At 39.6% G+C, this 12,425-nt stretch overlaps 1 protein-coding gene across 11 annotated transcripts in view; it reads right to left on the bottom strand.

Annotated features, from left to right (window-relative positions):
• LRCH3 (leucine rich repeats and calponin homology domain containing 3) overlaps positions 1 to 9,001 on the bottom strand; it is a 115,958-nt gene extending 106,957 nt beyond the window's left edge. For 9 of the 11 annotated variants that reach the window (XM_032630246.1, XM_032630248.1, XM_032630249.1 and 6 more), the window contains exon 1: positions 8,696 to 8,998. In XM_032630246.1, coding sequence (XP_032486137.1) covers positions 8,696 to 8,957 — 262 coding nt within the window. In that variant the 5' untranslated portion in view covers positions 8,958 to 8,998. Of the gene's footprint in view, positions 1 to 8,695 lie in introns of all 11 variants that reach the window. The other 2 variants (XM_032630257.1, XM_032630256.1) reach the window with 2 other exon arrangements.
• Between the last annotated feature and the right edge of the window lie 3,424 nt (positions 9,002 to 12,425).

Raw genomic sequence — 12,425 nt, 5'->3', positions numbered from 1 at the left:
TGATTTTGTGATGATCTATAACACATCTTCTCACCCCTCCTAAAGGCACCATCCTACTATTTACCCTCCCTATTTAAAAAACAATGCCAGTACAGTTGAGGTCAGATTTTTCCCCAAAGATAAATTTAAATCTTATTTCAGATGGCTTTATACCCAACAGCCATGATCTTCCCCATGGTCTCTGCTTCTCTTTATAAAACATGTGTCTGTTGCAGGAGGGGAGGGGAGTGGGGGCGGGGAAGTAATCTTTTTAAGTCTTTTCCATTGTGTCAGTACAATATAAAAATTGTGCTGTTCCTCAAGCAGAAGAGAAAGGAAGAAGCATGTGGATGAGACTATATTAGAGCTTTAGGATTTCTCATTCCAAACAGGAGGTAAAGCTATAAGAGGGGAGTTATAAATGTTGTTTCCTGAGATGTGTTCTTAGCATCCCACATTGCAATTCAATATGCGTATTTCCACAGAAACCTTGTTATAAAGAGTAGTAGTATATACAATATTATATCTATACTTGTGGAACTAGCATACGGGGGGTGGTGGGGGGAGAGGTGGATTACAGAAAGCAACAGAATAACATTATAGAAACTTATTTGGTTTGGTCTTCCTTAATGGTGGGTAATTTGAAGCCAGATTTGTATTAAAACAAGCATGAACATATAATACAGGGTAGAATTCTTAATAAAATTCCAAGCCTTCAAATTTCAAGTTCCCTATTAAGGCAACTTCAAGTTCTATACCCCAGATCTTCTCTGAGATTAGAGGTACTTCAATAAAAATTTGTGTCATTAACACACACTCTTCATAGAGAGAGAGAGAGAGAGAGAGAGAGAGAGAGACATGCGGGAGATCACGGTTTTTAGGTATAAAGAGGTATGAAATGTGAGTTAAGCTGACTTTCGTGTTTAGAAAAAAATTACTTTTTTTGTGGGTGGCCTATAAACCTAGTTGAATTACATACAATATGCAACACTGTTTCTATGAGTAACTGCTTTTGTAATTTTGTTTGTAAATTATGTTTACTTAACATTTTAAAAGTTGCATATAATTTGTTAGAACAATTTCACTTCTAGGAATTTATCCAATAAGAGATAATAATGAGAGATGTAAGCAAAGAGATATATATAAAGTGTTCATAGTATTATTTATAACAATAAAAAATTAGAAATAGTCTAAATGCCCAATAAAAGGGATCTGGTTAAGTACAAAGATACAATTAAATACTCTGGAACCATTACAATTCTATGATAAGAAAATGTTAATAGATATGACATAATATTTCTAATATACTATGAAGTGGAAATAAGCAAACCACAAAAAGCTGGTACCATGTTTTTCAATATATACATACATGCATTAAAAAAAAAACTTGGAAGAATATGTCAAAATGTTCACAGTGATTTATCTATGCAGTAGTAGTATTCCTTTTTTCCTTTCTCTACCTTGTGTATTTTGTTTTTCTAAATTTTCTATAATAAATATGTGTTACTCTTACAATTACAAAGGAATTCAAATTAAATATACAGGAGTTTATATACTTGCACAAAGAGCTTCTGATTGTTTGTCATCAGCTGGTTCTATGACAAAAGGACATAGAAAAAAATAGAATATTTTCCCCTTGTATTTATATACTACTTTCTTATTGTAGTAAAAATTACACTCTTCAAGGTGCACTGAATACAGAACAAGGAGATATTATCTCTCATCTATCAGACGGACACAGATCAAAAAGAATAAAATCAGTGGGTGCAAAGTAAAGACAACTCATGTGCTACTGGTATAATAAATCTAAGCTGAACAACCCTTTTGGAAGCACAATTTTACAATCTGTATTAAAAAAACCCTAAAACTGTGCCTATCTTTTAACCAATCAGTTATATTTCTAGGAATTTATCCTAAGGAAATAATTAAACAAGTCTGCAAAGACATACGCACTAAGTTACTCTCAGCAATATCATTTGTAATGGTGAGTAGAAACAATCCCGAAGTGTGTCACGAGGGTCAATTAAAAGACAGTATATCTATAGTGGACTACTATTAAAAATTATGCTACAGATCTATATCTTCTGATATTGTATCTCATGTAGTGAAAAAATATTAGATGATAAAACAGCCTTTGTATGATCCCATTTTTAGTTTTTAAAAAGTGAGAATGTGTGTATGTGTATATATATATATATATTTTTTTTTTTTTTTTTTTTTTTGGCTGTACGTGGGCCTCTCACTGTTGTGGCCTCTCCCGTTGCGGAGCACAGGCTCCGGACGCACAGGCTCAGCGGCCATGGCTCATGGGCCCAGCCGCTCCGCGGCATGTGGGATCTTCCCAGACCGGGGCACGAACCCGTGTCCCCTGCATTGGCAGGTGGACTCTCAACCACTGCGCCACCAGGGAAGCCCCTTAAGAATGTATATTTTATGAAGAAAAAGTTTGAAGACTTCAAACCAGGCTTAATTACCAGTTGCCTCTGGTAAGTGGAATTACAAATGATCTTTAGTGTCTTCTTTATAACTTTTTGTACTACAATGAGCATGTACAACTCAATATCCGAAGGAATGATTTTTAAGTATACTAAATTGAAAGTCTGATTAATCAAATAAAATTAGCTTTGGTGTTTTCTACTCTTTTCTTATTGCTAAGGCTCTTAGAAGCTTCCTGATTTGAACACATAATACTCAGTGGATGATAAATGTGTCAGATATATAGTTAATGCCCCTATTAACAAAGATGACATGCTTTAACAGCAGCCTTTAACAAGATATTTCTAAAAGAAAAAATTATATATCCCCTCCCAGCCCTGAGATGCTAGCAAAGATCTTGTAATTATGATTGAGCCCCCATTTGCTGCTACCTCCTCCCTTTGCCTCTGGCCTTCTCAAACATATTTAGGTGTTTTCATTTCTAGTGACCATGGTGGCTTATTGTATTCACGGATATAGAAAGACACTGCCCAAAGAAGTATGACTTAAAAATAAATAATGCAGAAGAAAATTTCAATTCTATTCAGGGCAGTATGCCCCAACATCACTGTCCAATATAACTTTCTGTGATGAAAAAATTCTATTATTTGTGCTGTCCAACATAACAGACAGACAATAGGTCTGTCTAATGTGCTGTCCAATATGACACATGTGGCTACTAAGCACCTGAAATGTGGCTAGTACAACTAAGGAACCAAATTTTTTTTTAATTTTTAAAAAATTTATTTATTTATTTATTTATTTTTGGCTACGCTGGGTCTTCATTGCTGCGCACAGGCTTTCTCTAGTTGCGGTGAGTGGGGGCTATTCTTCGTTGCGGTGCGCGGGCTTCTCATTGCGGTGGCTTCTCATTGCAGAGCGTGGGCTCTAGGTGCGTGGGCTTCAGTGGTTGTAGCACGCAGGCTCAGTAGTTGTGGCTCACGGGCTCTAGAGCGCAGGCTCAGTAGTTGTGGCACACGGGCTTAGTTGCCCTGCGGCACGTGGGATCTTCCTGGACCAGGGCCTGATCCCGTGTCTCCTGCATTGGCAGCCAGATTCTTAACCACTGCGCCACCAGGGAAGCCCAGGAACAAAATTTTAAAATTTTAACTTATTTTAATTTTAATAACCACTTACGGCTAGTAGCTACCATATTGGACAGCACTGTTGTAGAAAAATTCACAGTACATATACTGTGGTTGATACAAAATATACATAAATAAGGATCCAAGAAAAATATGATTTCCACTTAAGACCTGGCATTCCAGTGCATATTTCCAAGACTAACAAAACCATAATTTTGTGGTTTACAGATTGCTTTTTTGAAAAATTAAATGCCTTCAGGCACTCCTCATTCTTCTTTACATGGGAAATAAGTACCCACTTCTTTTTTTCCACCCCCCCCCACCCCCCCCAATTCTTTAAAGCCTTAACGCTCACGGCTTCAATAAGACTGTGTTACCCTGGCTCACCCACTACATCTCAATTTGTTTCCTTTTTTTGTGTAATCTTAGTCTTCCCTGTCTGCCATCAACCACAGGCTTTTTCCCAAAGCTGAATCCTTGGTTCCTTGTTTTCAATCTTCCATTCAGAAAAGATTTCTTACACCTTCGACTATGACCCTATTTGCCTTCTGTAAAACAGCACCACTTCACTACATATAATCTTAAACAAAGTCTTAATCTTTGAGACTGCTTCTCATCTGTAAAATAACTTAAGATGGTTACTACGGTTCCTTTGGCTTTAGGATTCTCCTAATTCTAGTACAGGCCTGGTTACAAAACTTTGTTTACGGTTTTTTCTCAGGCTGATTCCTCTTCTTGCCTTTTTAAATGCTGGTGTACCCCACGGTTGTCAGTGACCCTCTTTCTCCAAGAATCAGATAAATTCTTCATTATGACTGTCTCAAATTTATGCTATAGTTCTAACTTCACTCTTAAAAGTTCCAGATTTACATTTCTATTTGCTGCTAAAGATTAACTAGATGTGCTACCAGACACTTAAAGGTATCAGGCAAACTAAAGAAACTGTGTAGCAGACTTCTTTGTCAGTGGCTTAGTTATCAAAAACAGAAGTTTCAGGATCAGATGTATCTGAATTTGAATCCCAGTTCTGTCATTTATTAGCTGTGTAACCTTGATCAGATTAATCTCAAGTCTCCATTTTTTCATATGTAAAATGGGGTTAAAACTAGTACTTACAACTCATGGTTGTTGTATGTGCATTTTATATATACAGCTTAGTACAATACCTGGAATATGCTAACAGCTCAATAAATGTTCACTATTATTATTATCAGTAGCATTACCACCTTCCTAGTCCTACAGGTTTAATAGCTCAGTCAACTTGATGCATTCTGTCTCTTTAAAAAAAAATAAATTCAGTCAGCATTTGTACACTTTTATCTTCCAATGTGATCTGTTTTTCATTCCTGGATTGTTATTGCAGCCGGCCAAACAAATTACTAGATTTTTAATGCTTACAGGTTAGAGTCTCTTCTTGTTTTTGTTTCCACTGTATTACCTAGCATAATGCCTTACACATAAAGTTTTGCTATTATTAGACAATTCAAATAATCTTTACATCTATTTATTCTATTTCATTAGATCCCTTAAGTTCTTTGAGGACAGGGAGTGTCTTGGTCCTCTTTGTATATCTACACCTGAAAATCCCTTAGTCAATAAATGTTTGTTGAATGAATGACTGTTGACTACTCTCCCTCCAAACCTATCATCAATCTAGCTGCCTCAAATGCAAAAGATAGCTCTCATATTCTTTAATCCAACCATTTATTCTGATCAAGCTGACCTCCCCACAACTTCATCAAGAGCAGTCTCACTGTATTAGTCACGACTCCTATTTTGTTTCAAAAAGTCTACTCAGAATAAGCAATAAAAGAAATTTATTAGCTTGCATAATTTGAAAGTCCAAGGATACCGCTAACTTAAGGCCTGGCAATTGATCCAAAAGTTCAAAGGTTACCATCAGAACTTGGCCTCACTCTTTCCATCTTTTGGCTCTGCTTTCAATTTATTGGCAAGCTCCAGGTTCACATTCTATTCTCTCAGCAATCCCAGAGTTCAAAGCATGCCTCTTTCTCAATAGTTCCAATAAAAAATTAACTCTCTCATGTGCTGACAGGAAAATGTGCCTATCTCTGAACCATCACTGTTGCCAGAGGGATGGACTACATTGACTAGCTAACCCTGAATTATGTGCACACCCTTGTGTCGGGGTGGGACCCATTCCACTGCCTGGAATGGCCTTCCTTCTCATTTCTGCCTCCCCAAATCCAAGCTACAACCTTTCTGCCCCCAAAAGTCTTTCATGATTTCTTTTAAGATTTTCCTTGTTCACTGGATCAAGTAACTCATTCCCAAATAAATATTTCCCTTTTTCTAAAGATCTACCTTTTAAAACAAACAGGAGGGGAAAACCTCAAAAAAATGCTGCATGATGAATTCTAATCATGTCAAGTTATAAATGGTATGGGTAATATGTGCTGTTTCTTAAAATGTAAGGACAGCAGCTCTCCCAGATACATTCTATACATTAGGAAAGAACAGACTGTGTGGCAAGTTTAATATAACATTCAAATACTTTTTTTGGCTTTAAATTTTCTATAGGGCCCAAACAAAACATTTTAGCTAACAAAAGTTGGGTCTGAATTCAAAGTACCCTGTGTAACAGGTAGTCTATGGTTTTGGAGTTACCTCAAACAGGATTTCAGTTAGGCTCAAATCCCGGCTAACAACACCTTCCTTGGCCTTTAGCTACAGGTCTTTGAGCTACCTCAAACAGGATTTCAGTTAGGCTCAAATCCCGGCTAACAACACCTTCCTTGGCCTTTAGCTACAGGTCTTTGAGCAAATTATCTTTCTCTCCCAACCTTGGTTTCACTATCTGTAAAAACAGGAATGGTAATATCTAGCTGTACGTAAAAAGGCTGTGTGGCATAGTGGAGAGAAAAGAGTAAGATGGAACCGGGCTGAAATTCTACCACTAATATTATTCATATGATTCTCTCTGAGTGACTCATCTGTAAATTCTGAGTGATTCCTCATGTGTAAATGAGGGATAATAATATTTAATCCATTGGTTGTTGAGCATTTAACAAGGCAATGTATTTTAAACACCTACCAATGAATAGTAAACAGTGAAAACTCAATCAATGATGTTATCCACATCACATCACCTCTTTAAAATAATTCAGAGAATATTTCAGTATTTTTGTACTTACCAAGGTCTGCCAAAAATTTCTTACACTTAATAAGTGATATTTCTAACATGCTAGAAATGAATCTAGTCTAATAGGTTATAAAGTACCTTGTAATCTTTTTCTTCCCCTCTACACTTTTTCTGGACAGATAAAATGTCAGCCCACAAAAAATTTGGTTTATAAAGAAACTATTAAAGTAATAAAAATAAGTGTGGATAATAACAAATTAAAAATTCAGGGCAGAGTAAGGAAAAAATTCATTGAGATTACTTATTATTCTTCATAAATGCCTTTGGGTTTTGTTAGTTAAAAAAATATTTCTTAAAGGCGAAACACACTGGTCCTAGAACTATTTAAAAGCAGCTAAGACAGTGAGCCAGATAAACTCCTGTGATCAACGTATTCTTTAACTCCACGCTTAATGTACTAATACTGAAATGACTCATGCCCATATGAAATCACTATGCTATCCATCTCCTGAACAGTCATATGCCATATAGCCATCTCCTGAACAGAATCGCGAAATCTGGGGTATGAATGACAATTTTAGATGTTGTCTCTCAGAATACATGCAAAAGCCAAGTGGCTGCTCATATTTACAACAGCAAGAAAATTTAATCTTAATGTCGTTCACTAAAAAATACAAACTATATTCAGTACAACTGTTTCCAAAAAGAGATTAAACAAATAGGTATTTGATTCCTTCCATTTTATACTAGAGCAAAAGTTTCTTTGGAAAGAATAGTTTCTTGAAGTAGTGTAACAGTTTTACTTATTCTAAAATAAGTGAATCATATGTAATACTTAGCAATCTTTAATAAGTGCACAAACATAGGAGAAGTTAACACCTTAGGAAAGGTATATGAAAATTACATCATACCATACCTTATATATATATATATATATATATATATATATATATATATATATATATATACGGGGATTGACTGTTTTTAATCTACTTCCTGAGAAAGCTATATTTTAAACACAAGAGAAACATATTATGTTGAACACCTCAGTAACCATTGTTCTCTACAACTAAGAAAACCAAATACTACCTAATTTATTTTCTTTTCTGTGTTAAAAAAATATGTATAAGGCAAACTGATGTTTGTTTTTAAAAAGCATTAAATACAGATACGGTAGGCAACCTATGCATCTTTTCTAAACAGTTTTCTTCCTTCAACTTTTTTTAAGGGGGCCTGAGGAAAGAGGAAAGAAGTGAGAGTCTGAAGGTGAGCTCTCGTTATTTTTGCAAGTACATTTGGTAACTCACCTAGACGAAGGGGAGAAAGAAAAGTTAAAGCGTTCGGGTTCACACTAAAAACAACTCTTGGGCTTCCCTGGTGGCGCAGTGGTTGAGAGTCCGCCTGCCGATGCAGGGGACACGGGTTCGTGCCCCGGTCTGGGAGGATCCCACATGCCGCGGAGCGGCTGGGCCCGTGAGCCATGGCCGCTGAGCCTGCGCGTCCGGAGCCTGTCCTCCGCAACGGGAGAGGCCACAACAGTGAGAGGCCCGCGTAACGCATAAAAAAAAAAAAAAAAAAAAAAAAAAAAAACAACAACTCTTGGGGAAAAAACGCCTATGCGGGAGTCATGCTTTCCTGACAATGCAGCGACCAATGCGACTCCGATTAAGAGCGTGTCACAAACCTAAATCTTAGTAAAGTCAATTTGGCATCCCCAATACGAAAGGGCCTGCAAAAACCGGGGCGGAGCAACGGTCTACCTCAGCAGCGGCACAAGTTAATTTTCTAAGAGAGTAAAACACTCCCCATCAGTCCCCTATGGCCCTCTTTCTCAAGAGATGCTGCTGTCCGCCTCGCCCCAGGCTCGGGGTCTGGCCCGCAGGCCTCAGGGCTGGGTGGGTTGGGGCAGTCGGCTTCTCCCCGGTACCCGGGTCCAGACCAGGAGTAATGGGACCAGTTAACGTAACGACCCGCGATTCTCCGCATCGACTGCGGCGGCCTCCGACCGCGCCCCGGGCCTCCTGTTGGCAGGGATACCCCCCACCCCACTCACCCGCCCGGGTGGTGTCCGTCAGGTCGTGGTTGGCCGCTCCCCGGGGAAACTCCCTCAGTTTCCGGCCGCTCAGGCTCAGCACCCCGGTTACCGCCGCCTCCTCCAGCGCTCGATCGAGGGAACGGCTCCATGAGCCCGGGCCAGGACCTGGGCCTGCCCCGGAGTTCGGGCCGCAGTTAACAACGGAGAGGTTACCTCCCGACGCTACTGGGCCAGAGTACTCTGCAGCAGTAGCCACAGCTACCAAGCCCGCGGCCGCCATTTCCCAGCCGACAACTCTCCGGCCCGCCGGCTCAGCGCATGCGCGGCCAGATGATGGGTGGGCGGGGAAAGGGGCTTACAGACCCCGGACGGGTCCCTTGATGGGCAGGGCTTCAGTGCAGCCCCGCACATCCAGGCGCTGGCCTCCGCCCACGTGAGGTTTCCAAGGGAAATTAAAACGGAACTCACAAATCTGGAGCAGCTCCCTACTCTAGGCTCCCAGCAGCCTCTCTAACATGCCTCCACAAAAAATCTTCCAGACAACGTTTCTCACCAGAATTTCTCTACCTTCCTTCCTCAACACTGGAGGATTAAATATTAAGGCTTAACACCGTTGCTGCCAGAAACTTTGGCAGTGAGAGGAGAAACGTTCGACTTCTGTCATTCTATAAGCCAAATGATCCTAATGGAGACTTGTGGATTTATTAACTATTATTGCCTGAGGGAAAAAGAAGTGTTAACCTGGCTCCCAAACTTCATAATTCTCATTGAAAGGGTTGTATAAACCTTCTTCCTTGTACAAAATAGCTTCTTAAGGAAAATAAAACAAACACCCTAAATAGTACCTGTTCTTTAAGCAAAATTTTGTTGAACAAAGCTGGGTGAACGGCATTGAAGTCTAAAATTTTAGTTTGGAACCAAAATTAAGGAAGAGAAAATGATCTGACCATAATCTACATGTGGGAAATATAGAACTGAAGTTTTTTTTAAAAAATCATTCAGTTATTGAAAAAGTAGAAAATACCACTCCATTTGATTAAAAATTTTTAAAAAATTTTTTGCCCATGCCACGTGGCCTGCAGGATTTTAGCTCCTAGATCAGAGATTGAACCCGCACCCTCTGCAGTGAAACAGTGGAGTCCTAACCACTGGACCACCAGGGAATTCCCACCACTTCATTTTAAACCAATTAGACCTCACATATACTGCAACCAGTCTTCAGCATATTCTTGTTTCTTTCACACATTTAAGCCATTCCTGCTAAATGATGTAAATTTCCCCTACAATCAACTAGTATTTTCTGTGGGAAATAGAATGTCAGTTTTTCCTAGATTATTATGTAATTATGAAATCCATTTAAAGGAATATCAGCATGAACACATCCAGGTATGATTTATAATGGTTCTTGTGGAGAACATTGCCACAGGCCAAAAAGTTCATGTCAGAGAGCAAAAGAAAATAAGGTTAGAGAGATCCTGTCCATCATTCAAGGTCGAGCTCTTCAATGAAACCTTGATTAGCACTTACCCAACTCCTACATGGAAAAGATTGTAAAAATGTTTAATCTCAGTGCCAAAGCTGATTAGTATTGGTTGCTCGGAGAGTTGTTCTGTGAAATTTTTTTTTTAATTAATTTTTGGCTGCGTTGGGTCTTTGTTGCTGTGTGTGGGCTTTCTCTAGTTGTGGCGAGCAGGGGCAACTCTTTGTTGCCATGTGCGGGCTTCTCATTGCGGTGGCTTCTCTTGTTGTGGAGCACAGGCTCGAGGCGCATGGGCTTCAGTAGTTGTGGCATGCAGGCTCAGCAGTTGTGGCTCACGTGCTCTAGAGCACAGGGCTCAGTAGTTGTGGCGCACAGGCTTAGTTGCTCCGCGGCATGTGAGATCTTCCGGATCAGGGCTCGAACCCGTGTCCCCTGCATTGGCGGGCAGATTCTTAACCACGGCGCCACCAGGGAAGCCCTGTTCTGTGAATTCTTGATACTCTGCTCTAGTTTCCTCATCAACAAGTTCCTCATTCAATGTCTCTTATGAACATGGTCATCCCTGGCAAGTAACATTTATCCAATGCATGAGTTGGTTTCTGTTATTCTGGACTCCTAAAATTGTTCTTTTACTCTTAGAAAGACTTTAAGCTATTTAAAGAGCAGGTCCTCATTTTATATTTTTTAGAGCTATTTCAACCACAATAATTAAAAGCATAACCATATATTCCATATTAATGTTACAGTGCTATAGAAAGTTGCCAGATATTTAAAATGCACAGATGTCATCTATATTTGATTACCTATTACCTTCCACATTTACACCAAATTCTTCAGACAAATTCTCTACAATATGGCCTCATTCTTCCTATCTACCTGCACATCTCATTATAATTACAACATACCATGCTAATCCTGGTCTCTGAACTTCTGACCAAGTTTATAGACTTTTGTCACTTTGTCTAGCCAATTAGATTTTAAGGTCCTTAATATGTTTAACTCTATATAATTATCTTCCATATCCTAGGCTGAGTGTATCAATAGGAGTTTATGTGCTAATACAGCAGAGGAGGTTAGGAGAAAAAAGAATTACAATTTTTGAGAACAGGGTCTCATTAAGGCCAAAATATCTGTAGACATTAAGTGTGTAGATATTTGAAGGCCAAAGCAGAGGCCTGTGGATACAAGAAAAATGAAGATGCTATATATATACTATTATTAATATATGAGAAATAGTCCTACATAAAGGCTGGAAGAAAAGATAGATCAAGAAGTTAATTTTGGGGCTTCCCTGGTGGCGCAGTGGTTGAGAGTCCGCCTGCCGATGCAGGGGACACAGGTTCGTGCCCCGGTCTGGGAAGATCCCACATGCTGCGGAGCGGCTGGGCCCGTGAGCCATGGCTGCTGAGCCTGCGCGTCCAGAGCCTGTGCTCCGCAACGGAAGAGGCCACAGCAGTGAGAGGCCCGTGTACCGCAAAAAAAAAAAAAAAAAAAAAAAAAGTTAAATTTGAGCCTTCTAAGGATTTGTAGTTTCATCTACAAAGTAAAGGTAGAATATGAGGGAATTCTCATCCTACTCCCTCAATATTCTACATAAAGCAAGGGACAAGATCATCTTGTGAGAATGAGGTAAAAGAAATGGAGTCATTGTAGGGCATTCACCAGAGTCTAGTAATGAATAAAAGAAGTGATGAGAAACAGCTGCAAAAGGGCTGTGAGGGGGTTTCCCTGGTGGCGCAGTGGTTGAGAGTCCGCCTGCCAATGCAGGGGACACGGGTTCGTGCCCGGTCCAGGAAGATCCCACATGCTGCAGAGCGGCTGGGCCCATGAGCCATGGCCACTGAGCCTGCGCGTCCGGAGCCTGTGCTCTGCAACGGGAGAGGCCACAAGAGTGAGAGGCCCGCGTACCGCAAAAAAAAAAAAAAGGGCTGTGAGCAAAAGGGATACAAAGATTTATAACTTATTCCACTACTGCTCTGTGGTCTGGAAGCAGGAGATGAAAAAATAGGCAATGGGGGTTACTGAATGTTAGGAATAATATAGAGAACTTCCCTGCTTCTTCTTGTGTATTTTACAGGCTGAAAGTTTACTCATTGAACACTAGGGACAAGAGTTTCACTCCAATCTCAGTAACTCTCTCCAGCTCTGCATCTCCCATCATGCAGAAATAAAGTCCTTTCCCTACCTTCACTCACTAGAAATATATTATGGCTACTCCTTTAAGGTCTCACTTTATAAACTCAAAGCAGTAGGATTAAAATCTTGGCC

This window comes from Phocoena sinus, chromosome 4, assembly GCF_008692025.1.
Source record: "Phocoena sinus isolate mPhoSin1 chromosome 4, mPhoSin1.pri, whole genome shotgun sequence".
Taxonomy (NCBI): domain Eukaryota; kingdom Metazoa; phylum Chordata; class Mammalia; order Artiodactyla; family Phocoenidae; genus Phocoena; species Phocoena sinus.
The sequence above is the reverse complement of the archived record's forward strand: the minus strand, read 5'-3'. Positions and strand labels throughout refer to the sequence as shown.